This window comes from Dipodomys spectabilis, unplaced genomic scaffold (assembly GCF_019054845.1).
Source record: "Dipodomys spectabilis isolate Male_0828 unplaced genomic scaffold, ASM1905484v1 ptg000147l, whole genome shotgun sequence".
Classification (NCBI taxonomy): domain Eukaryota; kingdom Metazoa; phylum Chordata; class Mammalia; order Rodentia; family Heteromyidae; genus Dipodomys; species Dipodomys spectabilis.
In genome coordinates, this window is record NW_024870824.1 from 1,212,737 (window position 1) to 1,239,405 (window position 26,669).

General features: G+C 35.2%; 1 protein-coding gene across 1 annotated transcript in view; it reads right to left on the reverse strand.

Moving 5' to 3' along the window:
- Fbxl17 (F-box and leucine rich repeat protein 17) overlaps positions 1 to 26,669 on the reverse strand; it is a 460,085-nt gene that overhangs the window by 303,184 nt on the left and 130,232 nt on the right. The window contains exon 6 of the mRNA XM_042691962.1: positions 5,133 to 5,263. Within this exon, the coding sequence (XP_042547896.1) occupies positions 5,133 to 5,263 (131 nt within the window). The remainder of the gene's footprint in view (positions 1 to 5,132; positions 5,264 to 26,669) is intronic.

Consider the following 26,669-nt stretch of genomic DNA (forward strand, 5'->3'; position numbering starts at 1 on the left):
CTCAGGAACAAGACAAGGATGCCCACTCTCTCCACTCCTCTTCAATCTAGTATTAGAATGCCTAGCTACAGCAATAAGACAAGATGCAGACATAAAGGGGATCCAAATAGGGAAAGAAGAAATAAAACTCTCCCTCTTTGCAGATGACATGATCTTGTATTTAAAGAATCCCATAGACTCCACTCCCAAATTACTCAAGCTGATTCAAAACTTTGGCAAAGTAGCAGGTTATAAAATTAACCCCCAAAAATCAATGGCTTTTCTGTATGCCAACAATGAGAAAAGTGTGGCTGAAATTAGGAAAGCAACTCCATTTGTAATAGCCTCACAAAAAATAAAATACCTCGGAATTAACTTAACTAAAGAAGTGAAGGACCTCTATGATGAAAACTTTAAAATCTTGAAAAAGGAAATCAACACAGAACTTAAAAAATGGCAAAACCTCCCATGCTCCTGGATTGGAAAGATTAACATCGTGAAAATGGCAATACTTCCCAAGGCTATCTACAAATTCAACGCAATACCTATCAAAATTCCACCCTCATTCTTCAAGGAAATAGAAGAGGCAATCCAAAAATTCATATGGAACAATAAAAGACCCCGAATAGCAAAAACGCTCCTCAACGGAAAGAACACTGCTGGAGGAATATCAATACCAAATTTCAAACTCTACTATAAAGCCATAGTAATCAAAACAGCTTGGTATTGGCATAAGAACAGACCTCAGGACCAATGGAATAGAATTGAAAACCCAGAAATGAACCTACAGACCTATAGCCATCTAATCTTCGATAAGGGAGCTAAAACAATAGAATGGAAGACAGACAGCCTCTTCAGTAAATGGTGCTGGCAAAACTGGTTAACTACATGTAGAAAACTAAAGCTAGATCCTTATATATCACCCTGCACCAGAATCAACTCCAAATGGATCAAAGACCTTGAACTCAAAGCAGACACTCTGAAAACATTACAGGATGGAATAGGAGAAACCCTGGGTCTCCTTGGCTCAGGCCGAAATTTTCTGAATAGAGACCCGGAAACACAACAAATCAAAGAAAGGCTGGACAAATGGGATTGTATAAGGTTGCAGAGCTTCTGCAGGGCAAATGACATAGCTAGCAAGATCAATAGAAAGCCCACGGACTGGGAGAAGATCTTTACTAGCCATACAACGGACAAGGGTCTCATATCTAAAATATACTTGGAACTCAAAAAATTAAACCACCCAACAACAAATCCTCAAAGAAACAACTGCCCAATAAGTAAGTGGGCGAAAGACTTAAAGAGAAGCTTCTCTGAAGAAGAAAGAATGATGGTCAATAGACACATGAAGAAATGTTCAACATCCCTAGCCATAAAAGAAATGCAAATCAAAACAACATTGAGATATCACCTCACTCCAGTTAGAACAGCAAAAATCAAGAACTCTAACAACAACAGATGCTGGAGGGGATGTGGACAGAAAGGAACCTTACTTCATTGTTGGTGGGAATGTAAACTTGTTCAACCACTTTGGAAAGCAGTATGGAGGTTCCTCAAAAGACTCCACATAGAGCTCCCCAATGACCCAGCAATCCCACTTTTGGGCATTTACCCAAATGATCACAAACAAGGCCACACTAAAGCTACCAGCACAACTATGTTTATTGCAGCATTATTGACCATAGCTAAGACATGGAACCAACCCAGATGCCCCTCAGTAGATGAATGGATCAAGAAGATGTGGTATATATACACAATGGAATTCTATGCCTCCATCAGAAAGAATGACATTTCCCCATTTGTTAGGAAATGGAAAGGCTTGGAAAAAATTATATTAAGTGAAGTAAGCCAGGCCCAAAGAAACATAGGTCCCATGGTTTCCCTTATTTGCAATATCTAGTATAGGTATGAGTCAAGCGGAAAAAGTCAGATAATGTGATGTTAGGAAAACGAAACTTCAAATATGTATTTTAATGTTTTTGTTTCTTTCATGCATGTGTTTCTAACGCATTTATAAGATTATTTCTTTGTTGCTTTGTATGTCCCTCCCCCACAGTGTAACCCCCGCTTTCACTATATTTGATGTCAGTATAACATGTGGAGGAGATGGGGACAAACAAGTCGTTTAAGGATTCAGGTGGACCTGTTGCAACAATGAGAAGTACAAAAAGTCATGTCAAAACCAGCTTTACAATGTCGGTGGGGGGGGGGAGGGGGGGTATGATTGGGTGGGAGGGAGGGGGGAGGCTGGGAAGGGAGGTGAAGGGTAAACAAAGGAGGAGGCTGCAATGCTTGGTAAGAAATGTATGCATTATCCTGCCCATGTAATTGTAACCCCTCTGTACAGTATGTTCTCAAATAAAATAAAATAAAATTTAAAAAAAAAACAAAACAAAAAAAAAAAAAAAAAGAATTGCAGTTCAAAACCAGCTCAGGAAGGAAAGCCTATGATACTTTTATTTTCAATTTATCACAAAAGCTGCAAGTGAAGCTGTGGTGCAAATGACAGAGTGCTAGCCTTGAGCAAAACAACTCAGGGACAAAGCCTTGGACTTCAGTTTAAGCTCCATTAATGGAACTTGAACTTAAAAAAAAATAGTAAATGTTAAATTACTACTACTACACTATTCTTCTGAATATATAAATAACAAAAATAATGTTCAACTATCTAAATAAAAAAGTGTTTCTCAAAACAAAGCTAAAGAACATTATGTTTTGTTCACACAGATTCTAGGACTACAAAATGCTATGAAATACCATAAGACTTATGGGTGTAAGTCTGTCACTTATGGCTTAGTGGCAGTATTCTTATATGAAACCTTGAGTTCTATCTACAGCATCACAAAATTTGAGGAGGGGAGAGAGAATTCAATTCATAACCAAAAGTCCTTAAAATTTTAACACACATTTAGATTTTTACCTTCAAACAAAGTTCACAGAAAAGAACTTTTAAAATTTAAGATAAACCCTTTGTTAAGAAGAAGGAAAGAAAAGTAAACTAGAATTAGGAGTTATTTTAATTAAAAGAACACTTTACTAAAGCTATCAACACTGAAGATATATTCTTGTAATAGGTTTATATGTAAAACAAAATGTAAAGGTTCTAAAACTGAAAGTGATGACCTCTTAGTAAAAAGAAAAAACAAAAAAAAAAGCATAGAATCGGAAACAGTCATGAGCCATTACTTTTTCTTATTTATTTTCACCTAGTTTTTACTGAGCCAATGACCACATCTATTGAAAAGTTAAAGACAAGTCAAACAAATGGTCTAAATGTCATAGAAATAGTATGACCTTCCCCTGAATATAAGAGATGCTGAAAGGCTTAAATGAGAACACATGTAAAATGCCTATCAATTATCTAGGGAATAAAGGTTATACTTGTCTCCTCTATCCTTACCACATTTATTACCATCATTAAGTCTTATGCCACCTCAAAAGAGCGACCTTTGATTGTGGTGAAGTCTCACTGCTCCACAGTATGAGACACAGAACCAAGTATTTAGTAGTGGGATTTACTGATTTACTGAAGGATAGTAATAATGAACAGATGTAAAACAGAAGCTAATTGATAGGCTAAATGCATTAGTGTATTCCAGTGCCCTCTATATGAAAGGTTACTAACCCATCTCAGCTAAGTGCTTAAATTATAATTAAGTCTGATAGGAAGTCCTAGATTTATACCAATATAATTACAAATATTACTTAGCTTAGTAATACAGTATGGAAAGAACAATGAGATGAGTAATTTAGATGATACTGCAAAGTGGGTTTTAATGTCTGAAAGTTCTATTATAGTACACAGGGTAAGTGCAAATGGTGTAATTAAAACCTAAAAGAGGATCTGATCCTTAAAACACTGTTGTTCAACATCATTAAAATGCATGTTTTCTCAATTAATCCAAACTTTTCCATTAAAAACATAAAAATATACTTTCATCCCTTGCAAATAAATCTCTATGGAACATAGATGTAGAATCAAACATCAAATCATGATTACAAACAAGTAGGAAAAAATAAAAGATCTGGCACTGGGTTTGAACAGCAGAGTCTAACAAAAGGAAGAAAAGGCAAAGTGAAGACTGCCCCCTTTATGATTTGTAAGTTACCCAGCTGTAACTATAAAAGCACTGAAAGACCTAGAAGACAACAAATCTCTGAACATACTTATTTAAATTATACAAATTTAAGCAAAATATTTACCTATGCATTAATGCATATAATCACAGACTTTATCTTACTTTAAAATTATGGTATTTCAATTCCCAACTTTTTTTCTTCACAGGACAGATATACAAAAAATTATTGTTGAACATGATCATTTTATTGTAGAAAATGTAGGTGAAGATTTCATGACATTAAAATGTCAAAAAAAGTTTTGGGGACAAGATCACGAAAATACAAATGCAAAATTAGGCAAAACAAAATTAGACAATAAAGATCACACCAAGCCAGGTGCCAGTGGCTCATTTCTGTAATAATCTGAGCTACCCAGCAGACTGAGATCCTGAAGCCAGCCAATGGTAGGAGCAGAAAAGATCACCAAACATTGGGAAGAAAAAGGGTTTGTCACTATTTTAAGCAAAGACTTACCATTTGACACATTTTTTACACCATATAATCAACTGTTCATCATATAGTTTCCATTTTCAAAATACATATATTAGTATATAATTTTAGTTAATGTAATTATAATTATAATTAATATATGAGAATGTTTACATATTTATACAGTTAATGTATATTTACATATAAAACAAAGTACCATCATTCTGAAAAGGCCTAAATATATATAACATTTGAGATAGTTGCTCAGAATCATTTTCCCTGATAAGCAATGAAATCAACCACAAAAATAGCAAAAATATTAAAATAGACAAACAATATACCCTAGATGATAACAAAGAAAAATTAAACCTACTACTATTTATTATAACACTAGTACCGATGTACCAAAAAACCTCATTCCACTTACAAGCAAGAGAGGCATTAAAAATATACATCGATGGTTTTCAAAACTTTAGAATTTCAGTTTGAAAAGACAGCTGCATTCAATTTTTCTTAAAGCTGACATGCCTTATTATAATGATAATTAGTATTTGCTACATGTTTTCTCTGAAAAAGAGTTTTTAAAATATTACAATAGTTACCTGTCATTTATAATCCAGTTCAGACAGAGATTGAGAGAACTAAGATTTTTGCACCTCTTGACAATTTCCATCACAGTTTCATTATCCAGTTCAGTAATATGACGTAGGTCCAAACTCGAAAGGTTTCTCAGCTAGTGATATAAATAAAATAAAATATTAAAAAGGTAAATACCTTGTTAGTTTCAAAAATTATACTACAGTTTGTTACAAGGTTGAATATCACAGTATAAGATCTAGACACTTAATAGTATGAAATCTTCTAATTAAACATTTTCATGTAATATTTTATATACTATATTAAAAGTGAATTGTAAATCTCTAGTAAACAAATGTATGAATGACAGCAAGCATTAACAGATTTCATTGAGGCATTATTAAAATCAAATACTTGTGATCTATTATCTAACTAGTGGAGAAATTGTTTAGTGTTATGAAAATTGTACAATTTGTAAATTATTCACTTTCAAATGTTTATTTAAATGATCATATCCCTACTTACTTTTATATAGATTACTGTCCTTCCTCCCCTAGTCCCTGTTTTTTGTGCTGATATAGGGGCTTGGAGTAAAAGATTTTGCATTCTCACTTGGCTTTTTTGCTCTATCACTCGAGCCACACTTCCAGTTCCAGCTTTTTACTGGTTAACTGGATGGAGATTAGAGTCTCAGATTTCTTTACCCCAGATGGCTTGGAACCTGGGTTCTCATGTCCCAACTTCTCAAGTACCTAGAGTTATTGGCATGTGTCCTGCTTGAGTTTTTGTGTGTGCATGTTTTTGTTTTTGTTGTTGTTTTATCAGAGACAGCTTGGTGATGTTTTATCAATGCTCTCAAAATTATTTTATTATGGGCATATATTTTACCATGAAACCATATAAAGCATTAAAGAAGGAAGATTTTTTATTCTAGGTCCCACATTCCTTATTTCTTCATTTTCTTTCAATCTGCCCTGATGATTTCTATCTTCCCTAATGTTTAGGCTCCAAAAGCAATGATATTATTTTCATAAAAGTGGCAGATCTCAATTATGCTTTTCAAATAAGAACACTGACAAATAAATTATTTTTGCTTCACTATAGGAAAAGAATTAGTCTGGAGGCGTATGTTATATTAAATAATACTCTACAATCCAGCAAAATATATCTATGTCCTAAGAGGTTACCTTGCAAGACAGAAAGAATTGCACAGATATGATTAAAGTTTCAGATCTGGAGATGGAGATCATTCCAAATTATCCAAATAGGTCCAATCAATAAGAAGAGTCTCTTATCCAAATAAAACCATGGAAGTGATGGATGATCCATTTGAACATGAGGGAGGTTCAACCTGAACCTGCCTTTTACAATCATCAGATATATAGAAGAGGGGCCAAGGTCCTAAAGATCTAGTAATGAGCACTGACTGATAGTAAGTAAGAAATAAGGACCTATAATATTAAAGAACTTAGTTAAGTGAAAAATCTGAAGGAGAAAATAAAAAAGAGAGAGGAAAAAAAAAAAGATTCTTTCTTGAACTTCCAGAAACAACAATCCAGCCAGCACCTCAACTTTAGTTTGGTGAAATGTGTGTCAGACAGACTTGGATATCTAAATCAGTGAAATGATAAATCACTGAGATGTTGTGATCTGCTAAATGAATAAAAAATACATTACAAAAACAACTGGAAGACAGGAAATGGCATATCCAGAACCTTGTGGGATCGCTCTGAAAACTGGTCTGACATTTCTATTCTACTTCAGTCCACTTCAGATGGGGCAAGTCATCCTAATAGGAAGCCGACTTGTAGGTACAGCCTCAGAGCAGTGAAACAACTAACTACATCTGTTCAACTTGAATCCCGAAAGAAAAGCAGACTCTGAAATCTCTATTGTAAATGTGCTGCCCAGAATGATATATACACTGCAGCATTGAATACTTCAGATTTGACTGGTTTGACAGGGGATGTTAAGTCTCAATTTTAGTTTGATTTAAATTTCTTTATGTTTAGTTTTGGTACCTGTGTCAAGTGGTAGCTACACTAGTCGTTGGAGGACTGAGAGACAAATCTGCCACACACCCAAACCCTCTTTACACCTCAACTCAAAAAAGAAAAACTGTACAGATACGAGATCCTACTCACTGCTCTGTGCAGTGTGGTGCAGAAGTGTGGAGAGAAATAGATACAGCTAAGTTATAAATTTAAAGAAAGTCCACAATAGTAAAATTTTTAATTGAGACAACATGCTTCTGAAGTGACTTCTTCCAAGGATTAAATTCCGACCTTTTCTAAAAAGAGACAAAGCTGGTCAAAGTGACTACAGTCTATAACTCTAGTTAGTTACTTGGGAAGCAAAAGTTCAGGCAATCACAGTTCAAGATCAGCCTAGTCATAAAAGTTTAAAAGACTCCATCTCAATTAACAGTTGTTATTCCAAGCTACAGGGAAAGCTCAATGGCTAGGTGCAGTGGCACATACCTTTGATCCCCACAAAATGGGGAAGCACAAATAGGAAGATATCAATCTGAGCTAGCCTGGACAAAAAGTGAAAATAACTGATGCAAATGGGAGTAATGGAGTTAACTCAGATAGTAAAGTGTCTTCTTACCAAGCATGAGGTCCTGAATTCTAACCCCAGTATGAGAGGGGAGAAGGAGAGAGACAGAAATAAACAGACAGATTGACAGATAGTCAGACAGAGTATAAATAAGCTAAGTAGCTTTAGGAAAAACTCTGTATTAGTTTCTTAGGTTAGAAAATGTTTGCACAGCTCCTTGCTTTGCTCAATTCATATTGGAAACATGCTTCCATATGTATTTTTTTAAGCATAGATGTCTTTTCATTTTGCTCACAGTTTTATTTTCTACAAGGTTTGGCTCTAAGTCTAGAGAAGTGACTACCATCATTTCACAAGTCACATTTTCTTCCTCCTGATAGGGCAGCAATGAACTTATATGTGTCAAGGATCTAAATTAAATTGTATATTTCCTCGCTGAATTTTCTTTCATATTCCTTTTACTAAATTTTTCTCAGTAATGCTCCAGATACTTCTATCTTCCAACTAAAAATGTTCATTTAAAATAAAAAACACACACATTATTTGTACAGTTACCAAAAACATCTAGCAAGGGCATTTTTTTTTTAATCTCCACACCCAAAAAGTTTTTATCACTGCTGGAGAGGTACTCTTCGGGTAACATGCAAACAACCATGCAGCTTCTTTGAACTGCATAGTTGGACAACTCCTGGCTCATGTCCTCATAGCAGCCCCATTCTGACACCACAGCAAAGTCAGAAATAAATATATCAAATGGACCCACAGGACTTTCTGGAAAAGTACTGCATGACTATTAAACCCTAAGTATTAAGGATTAATGGTGCTGTGTTTATCCAAGTATAAGTGTGAACTAACTATTCAATACTGTCTGGCATAATATACATGCAGTCTCACCTTATTTTCCCAAGTAGCCTTTTTGATAGGCCCCTAGCAAAACATAAATTCATAAAAATTTGATCTGGCCACATAAATAGTCCATGTTTTGGTATGTTTGGGTATCTAGTGCAAAGGTTCTATGTAAATTCCAATATAGATCTTAGCTTCCATCACAGGAATGTGTTCACAACAATGTAAATATACCTAATATAAACTTTTAAATTGTTAAAACAGTAAATATACATCTTACCACAATAACAAAAACATCACTTCATTAACCTAAGTGAAAGCACACAATAAAATTTTAAGTTCTTTGTACCAGTTGAGTCATTTATGGAAGAAAATTGAGGATCTGAGGCTGAAATAACTTGTTAAAAGAGTGGGTAATGGGGGGAGAGTTCTTTTTTATGTTTTTTATTGTAAAGATACTGTACAGAGGGGTTACAGTTACATGAGTAAGGTAATGAGTACATTTCCTATTGAACATTGTTATCTCCTCCTTTGTTTTTCCTCTACCATCCCTCCCTCCCCACTCCTCAGCTCCTCCCCGCTCCAAGTTGCAAAATTCGTTTTCAACACAGTGTTTTGCACATCTCATTGCTACAATGGGTCAACTTGTACTCTTGTTTCAGCATTTTGTTATTTCCTTCCCCTCCCCAAATTAGAAAAATGTATATACAATATGCAGGGCACCAGAATCAAATACAGTGACAACAGGAGTTGTATCATAGGGAAAGAACATATAAGAGAAACAAAAAAAATCAGATAGTACATTTTACATGTTAAAAAACAACAGCAAGAAAGAAAAAATCACTTGTGTCCCTGTCTAGGGGTTTATTTCACTTAACATCATCTTATACAGTCATATGTACAGAGCTTTTGACCTTTTCTGCTTGTCCTAGACTTATACTAGTTATTGCAAATAAGGGAAACCATGAGACCTATGTTTCTTTGTACTTGGCTTACTTCACTTAAAATAATTTTTTTCAAGTCTTTTCATTTCCTAACAAATGGGGCAATGTCATTCTTTCTGATGGGGCATCAAATACCACATTTTCTTGATTCATTCATCTACTGAGGGGCATCTGGGTTGGTTCCATATCTTAGCTATGGTAAATAATGCTGCAATAAACATAGTTGTGCTGGTAGCTTTAGTATGGCCTTGTTTGTGATCATTTGGATAAATGCCCAAAAGTGGGATTGCTGAGTCATAGGGGAGCTCTATGTGGAGTCTTTTGAGGAACCTCCATACTGCTTTCCAAAGTGATGGAACAACTTTACACTCCCACCAACAATGCAGTAGGGTTATGGGGAGAAAGTTCTTACCAAACCAAAATTATTTTACAGGCTTAAAAATTCTAAAGATATCTTTCTAGAACTAATCTACAGCAAGAAGTAGCAATCCAATAACTACTGGCAATTCAATAACTACATCTATTTGGGATAACACTCTTATGTTTTTTGACCCTGTAATATTGAGAAACCCTATTCATAGATCGACTCAGTGCAGTGTGGGTCAGATGGTGACATCAGACCATGTGTGGCTGTCAGTGCATCCATTATTCATTCATGAAACATGTTTGTTTGTTTGTTTTGGCAGTGGAAAAATGCATACACACATGAGGAAAAAAGTTTGCTTTGGCTGTCATATCCCAGGATTCTTGCTTGGCTCTTAATGAATATTTATTTGATCACTGAGATTCATTATTCAAGAGCTGACAGTCATTGACTATTTCACATGGCCTTCTCTATGACCATTCCCACTGGCAGTTCCAGTAGGATTTCCCAGAAGCCAACATCTTTATAAGACACACACCCAGCACCAATCTGTGATGTGTCATTTTTATTCAAAACCCCATTTTTATTCAAAGCCTGGCTAAATTCATCACATTCGTTCCTCTGTTGTGGGGATATCATAATACTGCCCTCCAGTGTTTCATAAAGACCTACCTCAAATAATCCATCACCATCTCAAACAGATAATTACATTTAAGAAACTGACATTTTAATTAAGCTTCCTATTCTTATAATTCACTGGTAGTCTTGGAGTATACAAATTACAAAGGATCTGAAAAAGCAAAGCCTTGTATCAAAATGTCATTGTTTCACTCTAATTTTCAAACATTTAGGTTTTGAACAAACCTAAATCAGAATGTAGAATATAAGCAACTTTCAATTCATTACTACTATTCTTGGTAAAAGATGTAACTTTTAGACATTTAGGTTAGAGAATAAAATTAAATCAATGATTGGCATAGTTGTATATGTACCTAAATAAAATGACATGTTTATAGCTATGATATGGAACCAACCCAGATGCCCCTCAGTAGATGAATGGATCAAGAAAATGTGGTATATATACACAATGGAATTCTATGCCTCCATCAGAAAGAATGACATTGCCCCATTTGTTAGGAAATGGAAAGGCTTGGAAAAAATTATATTAAGTGAAGTAAGCCAGGCCCAAAGAAACATAGGTCCCATGGTTTCCCTTATTTGCAATATCTAGTATATGTATGAGTCAAGAGGAAAAGGTCAGATAATGTGATGTTAGGAAAATGAACCCTTAGATATGTATTTTAATGTATTTTTCTTTCATGCATTTGTTTCTAACACATTTATAAGATTATTTCTTTGTTGCTTTGTATGTCCCTCCCCCACAGTATAACCCCTGCTTTCACTATATTTGAGTCGGTATAATTTGTGGAGGAGATGGGGAAAAACAAGTCGTTTAAGGATACAGGTGGACCCGTTGCAACAATGAGAAGTACAAGTTGTCATGTCGAAAACTAACTTTACAACTTTGGTGGGGGGAGGGGGGAGGAAGAATTGGGTGGGGGCCGGAGGGAGGCTGGGAAGGGATGTGAAGGGTAAACAAAGGAGGAGGCTGCAATGCTTGATAAGAAATGTACTCATCATCTTGCCCTTGTAATTTTAACCCCTCTGTACAGTATGTTCACAAAAAATAAAAATAAAAAAGAAGAAAAAGAAAAAAAATGACATGTTTAAATTATAGCTAAAAGCAGGGCGTGGATGGCTCGTACCTATAATCCTATTAACTCAGAAGGCTGAGATCTGAAGACTATAGCTCAAAACTAGCCCAATGGGAAAAGGAAAGTCTATGAGACTATTATCTCCAATTAGCTACCAATAAAGCCAGAAGTAGAGCTGTGGCTCAGGTAGTAAAGCTACAGCTTTGAGTGAAAGCTGTGCCCAGAACCTGAGTTCAAGCCCCAGTAAAAACATAAAAACAAGCACGCATGCGTGCACAAGCGCGCGCGCGCACACACACACACACACACACACACACACACACACACACACACACACACACAAATATTACCTAGGAGAAACAGACTTGGAGGGCTAATGAACTACTTCTCATTCATACATTTTTGTGTAGATTTAGTTCATTAATTTTTGTTACCTGTTACTCTTTTCATTAAAAATCTTTTTTCCTCTCAGTCCTGGGGCTTGAACTCAGGGCCAGGACGCTGTGGCTGAGCCGCTTTTGCTCAATGCTAGCACTCTGACACTTAAACCACAGCACCACTTCTGGCTTTTTCTGTTTATGTGGTACTGAGGAATCGAACCCAGGGCTTCATGCATGCTAGGCAAGCATTCAACAACTAAGCCACATTCTTAAACTTTGAAAGTTTAAGATTTGAAGGCTCGATGCTTGGTGATTCATGCCTTTAATACTGGTTATTAAGGAGGCTGAGACCGGTTCAAAGCCAGTCCCAGCAATAAAGTGCGTGAGACACTTAAATCCAATTAATTACCAAAAAAACAGAAGCAGAGCTGTGGCTCAAAGTGGTAGAGCTCTAGTCTTGAGCATGAAAGCTCAGGGAAGCACCAAGGCCCTAGAGTTCAAGCCCCACAACCAATAAAAGAAAAAGAATATTGGGGTCAGGTGTGGTGGTTAACACATAATTTCAACTACTTGGGAGGCAGAGGTCAAGAAGATTGTAATTTTAGGCCAGCCTGGAGTGAAAAATGGGAGATCGTATCTTGAAAATAACCTCAGGTAAAAAGAGATGAGGTAAAAAGGGATCAAATGATATGAGCGCCTGCCTAGCAGGCAGGAGAGCCCCTTAATTCAAACAACAGTTACCACCAAAAAAAAAAAAAAGAAAGAAAGAAAGAAAGGTAATGAAAACTGGGGTTGAGAGAAAACAGCAACAACAACTCAAAGAGAAAGGAAGGAAAATTACAGCACAGATCTTGAAGAAGAAAATTTAGAAAATGAGAAACTAAGAGTGCTGGCAATGGAATGGCCTAAGAGACAACCAGTTTCTGCCTAAATGTACAAGAAGCTTGGACAAGGTCAGTAATTTTAAGAATTTGCTACCTAGGGGATGGGGGTTTAGCCCAGCGGAAGGGCGCCTGCAAGGCCCTGGGTTCAGTTCTCAGCCCTGGTTTAAAAAAAAAAAAAAAGAATTTGCTACCTAAACTTAGGGAAGAACATGGCTTAGTAAGAGAGGAAATAAAGAGTGTCCTCTATTCAACTAGACTACAATCACAGCTTAGTTAAGGATGGCACACTATTATCGAGGAATAAGAAGCTAAATAAGCTACATTTAGGACGTTAAACATAACGTCCATTATATCACAGAACTTTGAATATCAGTTTCTCAACTGCAACTGGAAGGCTTTTAAATTGCCCTAAAGTATGATAGAAACAATAAAAACCACTCATTCTAACAATGAGAACTGGACTTGAAGAAATGGTCTCTGTAGGCTTTTGTGTCTCTTGTTTTGGGCTTTCTATTTTTCTGTTTTGTTTTTTTCAGTAATAAAAGGGTTTTTTAAATTTTTTATTGTAAAGATACTGTACAGAGGGGTTACAGTTACATGAACAACATAATGATTACATTGCCTATCAAGCATTGTTATCCCACCTCCAAGGTCTTGTTTATTAGACAAATGATCTAGACCTGAGCCACACTTCTAGTCCTTTTTTGTGTATTAGTTATTTTTCAGGAAAAAAAAATGTGCATATTTTTGTTTGGTCGGTCCTGGGGCTTGAACTCATGGCTTGGGTGCTGTCCCTGAGCTCTTTTTTACACAAGGCTAGCAATGAACCACCTTGAGCCACAGCTCTACATCTAGTTTCTGAATGGTTAACTGGAGATAAGAGTCTCAAGGGGGGCTGGGAAGGTGGCTCAGTGGTAGAGTGCTTGCCTTGCATGCATGAGGCCCTGGGTTCGATTCCTCAGCACCACATAAGCAGAAAAAAGCCAGAAGTGGTGCTGTGGCTCAAGTGGTAGAGTGCTAGCCTTGAGCTCAAGAGCTGAGGGACAGCACCCAGGCCCAGAGTTCAAGGCCCATGACTGGCCAAAAAAAAGAGTCTCAAGGGGACTTTTCTGCCTGGGCTGTCTTACAACTGCGATCCTCAGATCTCAACCTCCTGAGAAGCTATATTACTGGTGTAAGCTATTATTACTGGGCACTTCGCAAGAATCTGCTTTTTTTTTTTTTTAAATTTGCTTGAATCCAGTCTCAAACTGCAATACTCCTACTTACCCCTCCTCTATGGCTGAATTACAGGCAAGATTTTTATCTACAATTAATCACAAAAATGCCAGAAGTACAGCTGTGGCTCAAGTGGCTCAAACCTTGAGCAACAAAGTGCTCAGGGACAGTGCCCTGAGTTCAAGCACCAGGATCAGCAAGGAAAAAAAAAAAAAAAAAGAATGACAATATTATTTGTGTAGTCATGTAGTTCCTTACTTATTCATTGGGCACCTGTTACATACAAGAAACTATTCTAGCTGCAACAGAATAGACAAAAATCCCTGTATACAGAATGTTCATATTACTAGCCAGTAAGCAAGTGAGCAAAGTTCACTTCAAAAGTTTCTCCATGCTAAATACATATTAAGAAAAATTAGGCAAGGCAAGATGGATGGAAAAGAGAGAGAAGGGAGATGGAGTGTAATTTTAAATAGATGGCCAAGAATGCTTTCACTGAAGATTAAGGAACAAATAAAATCATGCTGAATTCTGGATATAAGTGCACAGCACAAGTCACCTGAAATGGAAACTGGTCTTAGCATTTGAGAAGGTCAGGAAGCAGACAGTAATGCCAGAGCCAAGTGAACAGAAAGGACACTAGCAGAGACATGGCAAAAGAGGTAAACAAAGCAACAGAGGTAATGCAGACTACAATAGTATTGTGCCACAGTAAATATTCTACATTTTGCTGTGAGGAATTTTGGAAGCCATCAAAGGTTCCTAAATAGAAATATGTCATGTTTATAACAGCAATAGTGTCCAAAACCATGTGAGGTGGGGTATTTACAAGGTGCAATCAATATATAACGCAGCCTTCCCAGTCCAAGCAGACATCTTTAGTGAAGCCCCCAGATACCCACAGACAAGGCTGGGGACTGTGCTCTCTGTGTATCCACTAACACTGCTCATCCTTCCACAAATGCTAACCATGATGCTTCAAAAATTTGATTTAAGTCGAAGACAATCGACTTCAGGCCATACCATGTCTTATTGATCTTTATGTCTCAATATTAGGTATTATGTCTCAATCAAGGGTATTTAATACTTTTTACTAAATTTGACATCAGGATCAAAACTATATGGATAACTTCTTTCAGTTAAGTTTCAAGAAAGCTGATCTTCAAATTTCTAACTATATCAAGTACAGGTTCTACAATTCTGCTGTTAAAGGATTTTAAAAGTTCTCTTGGAATACGAGATTTACTAATATGTAAGCATTAACTAATTTAAAAATTATCATGCCATACAACTAGTGGCCATTTGAGAATAAGCAGCAAAACAACTTCTCTACCAACATATTTGTTTTCAAAGTGCAGAACACTCAAAAAAGAAAAGAAAAAAAAAGACTCTGTAAGTTGTCAGAGTTGTGATGTGTTGGCAAGAATTCTGAGAAGTTCACCATCATTTTCATCATTTTCTACTGCAGCAGAAAAGTGCACTTGTTAACTGGATTTTTGCTTCTTAGAATACCAATTCAAAAAGGATACTCCTCTTTCACTCTGGCAGGCAGTATAGTCCTAATTGACTTTCTTCTATGACTTTTCACCAAATCCTTTGCTTTTCTTTGGATAAGATTTCTACAGCTCCGAATGAACTACAAACAGCACTTAAAGTTAGCAGCACAAAGCAGCCCTGTCACTTTTTTCGCAGCAGGAGCTAAGAATGAGAATTTCTCTTTAATTATAAAATAAAATGTTCACACTGTTTCACTTAAATAAGAAAAAAATCAAAGCCTAAGTAAATGAAGGGGAAATTAAGTTAAATGAAAGGAAGGAGCGATCGCTTCATCTAATTAGATTAGCTGTATGTTTCTTTTATTTCCTCATTCCAGGTTTGTAACGATACCAAAAATAAAAAAAAATAAAAAAAAGAAGTTAAAGAGACAGTTCATGGAATGTACTAATTGCCATCATTTACATCCAGATGTCATACTTCAATAAGTCAAAAATCTTGAAAATATATTCTAAATAAAAGTTTATAACTTTATTTTTTTAAGTATCAAAATGCCACTAATCCAAGATAAAAGTTGAGGATACCCAAGACAATGGCTTATACCTTGGCATCAAGATTTGACATTGTCCATTAAGATAAAATTGTGAAGTCACTTTATTGTTTTCTAAATGTGTGAAGCTGGAAAAGAAAGGAATGGCATTAATGATTTTAAATTTTAAGAATATTCTGGCATCTATTTTTATTTTCTGCCATTCCAAAAATGTTAGGCACATACTACATCTCTGAAACAATACCACAAGAAGATAATTTGATTTATTTCTTTTTGTATCTTTTTTTGATCAGTCATGGGGCTTGAACTCTGAGCCTGCTGCTTTTTCTTTCTTCTTGGTTTGTAATAAACAATTGGCACTCACCTTCACCCAAAAATCTTAAGTCTTATATTCCCATTTATGTGTCTCAGCCTAAAACCAAAGCTCAAAGAAAAAAAGTATCTACATCTTACTTTCAGAAATTAGTCTTCCTACCATGAACAGCTACAGCCTATAAGGGTATTTAAGTATCATCCATCATTTCAGCTGAATACTTATATAGAGAGCTGAGCTACTTACTTCCCACATTGGGCTATTCATGCCACCAGAAAAACATTCCCCAATATTAACCTTGCCCCAAATTGCCAACGAAAGCAATATATCTGATGCCAATCATCTAAAAGTGAACCAATCAATTCGCCATATTGATGAGAAAGGAGTCACAGAATCTGCACCTGCAACAAATCACAGTGCAGATTTATATTAAAAAAAATCATTTATTTCACCATTTTCAGCTTTGTCTGAGTTAATTATTCATGGTTATTACCCAAGTGCCTCCATGAATAGGGAAAGACTAGTAGTCTTTCCAGGTAGCAAAACTCAGATGTTAAAATAGTAAAAATTTTGGCAGAGATGAGGGGAAGTACTGGGGCTTGAACTCAGGTATTCCTACTTGCTGGTTCTCCTGCCTAAGGCACCATATTCTAGTTGATTTTTCTCTGATTATTTTTTTAGATATGGTCTCAATTTTTACCGATGCTTCTGAACTACAATTCTCCTATTTACAATTCCTTCTATATCTGGGATGGGCTCAGGCCACTAAGCCCAGCTTTTTCTATTGATATGGGGTCTGGAACAGCAATCCTCTTGACATGAGCTTCCTTTATAGTTTGGATAATGGGCAAACACCATTGCATACAGTATTTCCTGTTGAGACTTACTAACTTGAGGACCTACTTTTTGCATTAACTAGCTTCAAATCTTGATCCTTTCCATCTCAACCTCCCAAGTAGGTAGGTGTGAGCTACCATAACTGGCAAGAGTCAACTTTTTAAAAAAATCTTTAAGTAGTTGTACAAAAGGGTTTCAACTCTACATGGCAGTTCATGAGTACAATGTATCTTAATCAATGCTATCATTCTCCGCTATCCCAACCCCACTCCTTTCCTCTTCCTGATTCCATTTTCACATATATACATTGAATATCATAACTTTCATCTACCCTTCCTCTCATTGTTCTTCCTTTTGACCTCCCAACCCCAAACAACACTGTTAAGTGCTAGAAGAGTTAAAAATGTAGCTTAAAGACTATTCCACAGGTAGTAAGTCACTTATCTAGCCTGTTTTCTTTGATACTGAATAATTTAGAAAATGAAATTATATTACCATTAAAGTAAATAATAGAATTTTTTTCAAAATGAGCAGCAAAAGTATCTACCTTTTATTTATATATTAAAACACTACACTCTGATAAAGAATTGTTTATCTGTAATCTTATTTTCTCAACTAGTGTTTTCCATCCTTTAGTTCAAAACCTTCAAATAATTTCAGTAAGATTAAAATAACAATATTAAAAGCACATCTAAGGTAAAATTTTATAAATGTATTATTTCCCTAAATATGAATTTTAGGCCAATTACACTTTCTCATATGAGTAAAAAGACTAACAAAGATTTTGAAAACTAAAATAAAAATACTGATAAGATGTAATGTTATTTGTATCTCCCAAATACTACTAAAATAAAACCAGTAACTTGTATAACTACTTTGTAATCATTGACTAGTTTACTCACTTTACATTTGCTTCCCTGGATTGACATTATAGATTATAGAAAGAAAAGAAAAACATTTCAATTTTGTCCTTACTAGGAGCATATGTTATTATCTTTCTATAATTTAAAAGCTAGCCCTCTGTCCTATGCTTGGCATTTACCATGGCCTTGTTGCTTCTCTGAATTGTGATACAAGCTAGTCTGTCCTTATCTCTCTAGATATAGCTTATCTAGATTCAACACAGCATTATAAGTAGTAGTGATCTAAGGCAAGATTAAGTCTAATATAAATTCGATGTCTAATCGTCTATTTTGTTTATTGTTTCAAACTGTAACAAGACTCCCTGAAAGAAAATAAAATTGGATCTATTCTCTTAAAATGTGATCTCATGGAAGAAATCTAGAATCATGCAGAAAGGAATAAGGTATCTACCAATCAAACACTAATTAGGAAAAGTCATACTATGGAGGTTAAATTACATAAATTTCTCTGAAGGAAATGGCAATTCTGATGAAGAGAAGCCAAAAAGACAACCTATATTTGGTAGCATAATCCAAATCCAAGACCAGGAAGTCACTAACACCTCAAAGCTGGAAGAGTCAAAAGGAAGAATCACTGTTATAGAAACCTACAGGCCACACACACAGTCAAACAACATAAGCTGGAGTTATAGAACCTGACCAGTCTAGGCTGAAGTCTTGAAAGAGAAAGAGTAGTTAACAGCAACATCATCTAAGACAAAATGTTGTGCATCTGTTCTTCTCTCCTCTCCTCCCTCTCTGTCTTTTACTATCCTCTCCCCTACTAAATGAAGACTGCACAGTGAAATCCCCTATAAAACATAGCTATAGAAGTGCATGCTTAGAAAGAAACAAGATTCTGAGAAGATTCTGGAAAAAAAAAAAGGCATAGGAGCAGCATAAAGAAAGGAGAAGGAATATGAGTTTCCAACAATGAAAAGAAGCTTAGTCCATCTGATGGTAGTCCTTTACAACTCAAAAACAGGAATAATTGCAAGAGTATTATTGTACCTTACCTAGATACCTAGAGTGCTGACCAAGTTTGTGTTCTTCTTTCAGCCAGATGAAAGCTGTAAACGTTATTACTTGAGCAGCTTTCTCAGACAAAGGGGTATTTGTTTCATTGTTAAAAATCCAAGATTGACAGCCAATTTCATGACGAAAAAGTACCTCTATTCAAACACAATAACCAACCATTACTTAGTGAATATAACAGACAAAGCTTCAGTGAGAAGCTTTTTCTGCAAAAATCATTGATGGTCAATCATCCCCACAGGGATACAATCAAGTGAAGAGAAATCTACAGTGGAGGAAGTTGCTATGTTCCTAAAGATTTTGTAAATACACTGTTATCAACAGCTTTTGTGCAAATGCCCATGATACCTCTGGGTTGCAAAGCAAATATGTGAGGAACTCAATTGCCTTAGGACAATAATAGTGTCTATGGGACACTATTATTGGGTAAATGTGCTTGGAGAAGGAGAACTCAGAACCAAACCCTAATCCAAACATCACTATGAAAAATAATGGACAATAATATGGAGCCCCAGGTTCTGGTTAAACATTGAGTTTCATGTTAAAAAATTCAGAGCATCCTAATGTCTCATAAGTACCTTATCTTCCTATTAACAGAGCATTACTATGGAAATAAATTAGCTATCTTTACAGAATGTAACTTAAAAAAAAAGACACATCTTTTTAATATCCAGGGGCCCCTTTAGAATCCTGTAGTATATTCTGGACCACCATTATAAACATCACACAATGTTAAAATTGTAAAGAATAATCTGAAACTTCAGATTCTCTATAATTGACAATTAGCACAGTCTATGAACTACATTGGAGTATGCATATGAACCCACACAGTATTGTGTACACGAGCACACACTTTCCCGTGACACATAAAGCCTTCCTGGTACAGAAAAAATGGTGTCTAAGCTTGAGATAGTTAAATTAACATCACGTATAGAATACCATAAATTAAGTGTTCAAAAGCATTAAGTGTGCCAGGCACCGGTAGCTCACACCTATAATCCTCAGGAGGCTGAAATCTGAAGATCCTGGTTCAAACCCAGCAGGCAGGAAAGGTCATAAAACTCTTATCTCCAATAAACCACCAGAAAACCAGAAGTGGCACTATGTCTCAAGTGGTAGAGCCCTGGGCCTTGACCTGAAGAGCTCAGGGACAGTGCTCAGGCTCAGAGTTCAAGCCCCATGACCAACTAAAAAAAAAAATTTAAGTGTATATGTTTTAATCAATTTTGTGTTTAACTCAATTCTAATTAATTCTATAATTGTCTATTACTTTAAAATACTGTTTATTTACTTTTTTCTCAGTAGCATATTTCCTCACTTATTAATTCATTCCAATTAAGCTTCAAATCTGATTTCTCATTCTGTAACACTGATTTTGAAATGGATCCCTTTTCATTTTTATTACTACTGCTTTATAAATCACAAGACTGCATAGAATCAAATAAAATTCCCATCACAAAAAATAATATGAATGAATTTGAAAGTATTAAAAAATGTGAATGTACCACTAAAAATATCATTCTTAGGTAAAGACTGACCTCATGTGTTTGAGATCAGAAAAAAGTAGAGTTGAAGTCCTTTTCTAGAAAATTATTGGCAACATTAATTCCAATTCATAAATGTGTGATTAAAAAATGAAGAATCAAACTGAAGATAATATAAGCATAATGAAATAATATATAAAGTATAAAGACAAAATCTAAGAAAGACCTTTGAGAAAAAACTGCAATCACTTATTTTATTTTATTTTATTTTTATCTTAAAGCCTGAAATACAGCCAGGTACTGATAGCTCATGCTTGTAATCCTAACTACTCAGGAGACTGAGATGTGAAGATTGTGATTCAAAGCCAGCCTGGGCTTTTAAGAAAGTTTGTGAGATTCCTATATTCAATTAACCACCAGAAAACCAGAAGTAGAGCTGTGGCTCAAAAGGGTAGATCACTAGCACAAAGCTCTGGGACAGTGAACTGGCCTTGAGTTCAAGTCCTACAACTGAACAACAAAAAAAAAAAAAGACAAAAAGCCTGAAGCAACCATTTTATCAAAGGAATGAAAGGAGAGGTGTCACAAAGAAAACTATTTCTTAGAACTTTCACAAAATGAGTTGTTTGAAAGATGAATTTATTTATTTGACTCATGCCATATGGATATATCTTATTATTGCTACTGCTAAACAAAAACATTATATAAATAAATATTTATTATAGCCAGAGTAGAGTTACAAAATGTATAAGGAGTCATCTCATTGAGCAGGTATCGCAACCTTAACATAGTGAAAACAATAATTTGGGTAAATTAATACAGTCTTCATAAACATTGTCTATATAAATCAAAATCAGCCTCGCTAATTTGGGCAATAATAGTAATGAGGTAAAACAGTATATTCCTCTGGCTCAGTGGAGTATTATAGTATGAGTTGTTTATAGTGTGCTTTTTAAAACCCAAACAAATCATTAAATAACCCTAAGAGGTCATCAGGGAAAGGAAAAAGAATTTATATTTAGAGAAAGCAAACATTGCTATTAATCTTAGAAAATTAGCCTTAGCACTCACACAGAAAAACAAGTCATAAAAACTTTTAAGATTTAGTTTATTAAGTTTTATTTTCATAAAAATGTTTATTATTTTACACATATGCAAAGATCAGTAGTTAGGTGGAACTTTTGTACATGACAATTAAATCATGTTTTTGAAAAGTTCAACTCCACTAAAAATACTATCCTCATTTTACAAATGAGGAAACCAAGGCAGCGAAATTATGTGATTTTTCCCAACCATACAGTAAAGGACTCATACCATTAGCATTGTTGACCCTAAAAGACATTTTACAGGCATTTTAAAATTCTTAAGACAACTGAGATCATTAATTATGTAATGAATCATCACCTATACCCTTTATTAAGGTCATGCGCACTAGGGACTACTTTAGAGCTGGGTGAATTTTAAGAAAGTAGTTTCTACACCATACAAGTATTGTCCCAGCATCTATAATTTACCAGAAATGAAATGGCCGATTTATGACTGAATAGTAATAGCATCCCATAAGTAGCAAAATGTTATGTTCTTCTAGTAGAATGAGGCACTCTAACTCACTAGTTGTTTAGAAATTTAAAAAAGCAAGGAAGTTCATCTTTCATTCCTAGTCTGAGTAAACAAGAAAAGGAAGATGAAAATTGAGTTAGCTGCTTGAATGATCATTCTTTCAGTTACTTATGTTAAATTGACTGAAAAATCAATTTTGTTTTTCTTTAAAAACATTTCATATTTTCAACCATAAGCACTTTTAAAGTAAGTTTGTCTTTCAAAGTTCTTAAGACATGAATAGTCAAAAAGAAATATCAAAAGTTGAGTATTTTGTTTTGCTGTGTACTCTCTTTTCTAAAATAACCAAAATTGCACCAATACTATACCTAACATAGCCCAAAAACTTAATTGATATTTAAAATTTATTTTTGCTGAAGCAAAAATAAAATTGTAACAACTGTTAACACCAGAATTAATATTAGTAACACTCACAACCTTAAAATATATCAACAATCTAAAAAAAAAGACATACCTACCTCTAATTAGTGCTAAACATGAAATTTTCATACAGCCTATAATGAAATTTTAGTAGAAAAATATTTACTGCATACATTAATTCGTTTAGTGAGATGGTTTAATTTTAGCAGAATAAGACCAAAGGAAAACTCAAGTTTACAAAAAGATTCAATAGGTTGAGAAAGACGACAGGGAAAAGAGAAACAGAGAGAGGGATGAGAAAGCAAAAGGAAAAAAAAAGGAAAGGAAGAAGAAAGATAGTGAAAGAGAATTAAATATTTTTAATAAAAATTCTTCACCACCTTCCTTAATAATCACTTAAAATAGTCTTGACTATCTGGGTGCTGGAAGCTCACGGCTGTAATCTTAGCTAATCAGAAGGCTGAGATCTGAGGACTGTGGTTCAAAGCCAGCCATGGCAGGAAAAGTCTAAGAGACTCTTATCTCTACTACAGAAACCAGAAGAACTACGGCTCAAGAAGCTAAGGAACATGCCCAGGCTCTGAGTTCAAGCCCCAGGAGCACAGCGCTTGCACGTGCGTGTGCGCACACACACACATACTCACACACACAAATAGTCTTGACTATTGACTAATTTAAATCAATTCATAATGGTTGTTGTAACGATAAATTCATAATTTGGGCCATGTCTAAGGTATGTTTTCCATGTAAAAACAACTGTCCATTTTTTGACATTACAGACTCAACAAATTATTCAATTTATTTCTAAATCAGTATTTAGAAATAATATAATTAATTAAATATAAAATAATAATTAAATTAATTAAATTAATTAAATATAAAATAATAATAACACTATAATTAATTAGTATCCTGAGCATTTTTCATGGTATATATTCTTTACAAGTATAATACTAAACACTACAATTAGATTACCAGTTTCTTTTTACCTTTTTTTTTTTTTTTTTGTCAGCTGTGGTCGCTTGAACTCAGGGCCTTGGTGTTGTCCCTGAGCTTTTTCACTCAAGGCTAGTGCTTTACCACTTTAAGCCCCAGCACCACTTCCTTATGTTAGATTAATATCAACAGTTTTAACTTTTTTAATCCCCTACATTATTTTATTGTGGAAATGTTCAAATATAAAAGTATTCTGGGGAAAAAAATCATATTAAATGAACTAAGCCAGACCTAAAGAAACATGGGCTCCACGGTTTCCCTCATTTGTAATAATTATTAGTATATGTGTAGGATAATTCTAGCAGAGGACCACACAGCTATGTACATATAACCTTATAAAATGATGTTAATCAAAATGAACTATAAGTTACAGAAATAACTGTATGCAGTTATTTCTTTTCTTTCATCTTTTTTTTCCCCCTTTGGTTTACCCCTGTTGTCATTGTTTTTGATTTGGTACCCTTTGTCTTGTATATAAATTCATCTGAGTTGTAGATGGGAAGGAAAATCACAGAAAAAGGGACACTAAGGACAAAGGCTGAACCAATGCAACAGTGATACAAGACACTGTTGGAAATGGACTTCACAACTTGGGGGAGGATTGGTGAGGGTGGGGGGAAGCAAGAGGAAACAAAGAAAAGGGTAACAATGTTCAACAAGAATTGTACTCATTTCCTACCTAACTCCTCTGTATATCACCTTTACAATAATAATAATTTTAAAAAGGTATTGAAAACTGTAAAAACCTCAATAGCTTTCCTATAACCAAGCTGAATTATCAACACTTTAACTTATTTGTTTCCTTTAGGGGTCTCATTTTTTGTTAACAATCTTGTGTCTTCTCACTAATATTCAATTATGTATCCTTACTGTTAATGCTATTTAAAGCCCCATGATAATGGTTCACACCTGTAACCATAGCAACTCAGGAAGCTGAGATTTGAGGATGGTGGTTTCAGCCTGGGCAGAAAAGTCTGTGAGACTTTTTTTTTTTTTTTGGTCCTTCGTGAGGCTTGAACTCTGGGCCTGGGCAATGTCCCTGCGCTCTTCAGCTCAAGGCGAGCACTCTACCAATTAATCCACAGCACCAATTCCGGTTTTCTAGTGGTTTATTGGAGATAAGAGTCTCACGGAGTTTCCTGCCTGGGCTGGCTTTGAACTGTGATCTTCTGATGTCAGCCTCCTGAGTAGCTAGGATTACAGGCGTGAGCCACCGGCGCCTGGCTTCTGTGAGACTCTTATCCCCAATTAACCAGAAAAACCCAGAACTGGAGTTGTGGCTCTAGTGTAGAGCATCAGCCTTGAGCAAAAAAGCTAAAGGTCAGTGCCCTAGCCCTAGTACCAGCATTTAAAAAAAAAAAAAAAAAAAAAAGGAAGTTTAAAATATTGTATAACAAACATGCCACTACCATCCTACTACCATCCCAGACAAAATTTACAATAATCAAAAAAGTCATTCAATAAACAATTCTTATTTAAAATTTCTCAATAATCCCAAAGATGTGTTTTAATGATGCTTTGTTTCAATCAGAATCTAAGCAAAATCTTCACATTTCATTCCATTGTCTTTTCTATAACATTTTCTTCACTTATATCCTTTAACAGCATCTACCTACTCACTCCAATTTTAGCAACCACAATTCTACCCTTTAACTATTCAACTGTTTTTATTCTCTATAGAAAGGAGATTATGTAGTAATTTGTCTTTCTTGCCTTTTTTCACTATTTCAGTTTGTGTATATGATCTATGTATGTATTTTAGATTTGTAATCCTATATGTGTGTGTGTGTGTGTGTGTGTGTGTGTGTGTGTGTGTGTATAAATTAGATACTGTAATGAAAATGTGAGTACAGACTTCTCTTCAGCTGATTGCTGTTCCTTTGAGTACATATCCTATAGCAGGGCTGAATGATTGTATGATAATTTTGTCTTCAGTTTTTGATAAACTTCCTTTTTGGGGGGGCGGGGCAGGAGGAGGAGGAAGAGTCAGTGGTAGGGCCTGAACTCCGGACCTAGGTGCTGTCCCTCAGCTCTTCAGCTCAAGGCTAGCACTCTACCACTTGAGCCACAGCGCCACTTCCAGCTTTTTCTGTTTATGTAGTGCTGAGGACTTGAACCCAGGGCCTCATTCATGCAAGGCAAGTACTCTACCACTGAGATACCTTCCCAGCCCTAAACCTCCATTTTTTTTCCATAATGACTATGTTAGTTTATATCCTACCAATAGTGTACAAGGGTTCACTTCTCTACATCCTTACCAACACTTGTTATCTTTTTTTTTAAATTGTGAAAATACCATACAGAGGGACTACAATTACATGGGCAAGATAATGAATACATTTCTTATCAAGCATTGTTGCCTCCTCCTTTGTTTCCCCTTCCCATCTCCCCCCCCTTCCCCCCAGCCCCTCAAAGTTGTAAAGTTCGTTTTTCGACATAACAATTTGTACATCTTGTTGCATTGGGTCCACCTGTATCCCTATTTAAACGATTTGTTTTTTCCCTCCCCTCCACAAATTATACCAACATCAAATACAGTGAAAGCAGGGGTTATACTGTGGGGGGGGGGGGGGGGGACATAGAAAGCAACAAAGAAATCATCTTATAAATATGTTAAAAACAATTGCATGAAAGCAAAAACATTTGAATACTTACCTTGGGGTTCATTTCACTTAACATCAACTTTTTGTGGTAACTATTCTTACAGGTATATAGTTCATTTTGATTTTAATTTGCATCTCCTTCATGATTAGCAATGGTGAGTTTTACACTTCCTGGTCATTTATCAATATATCTTTTTTCTTTTAAAAAAACGTCTATTACATTCATTTTGCCATTTTTAATTCAGATTATTTATTGTCTTACTGTTATAGTTCCTTACAATTGTAATTTGATAACATTGTAATATTCTCCTGTTCCACAAGTTATTTTTACTCTTGATTATTTTCTCTGCTATGACAATACAATCAATTTTTTGTGCTGAGCTTATAATTTAGCATGATAGATAAATATCACTAGCTCATGCCATACTCTCTCTTTAAAAGTCAAGTTTTGTCAAGGTA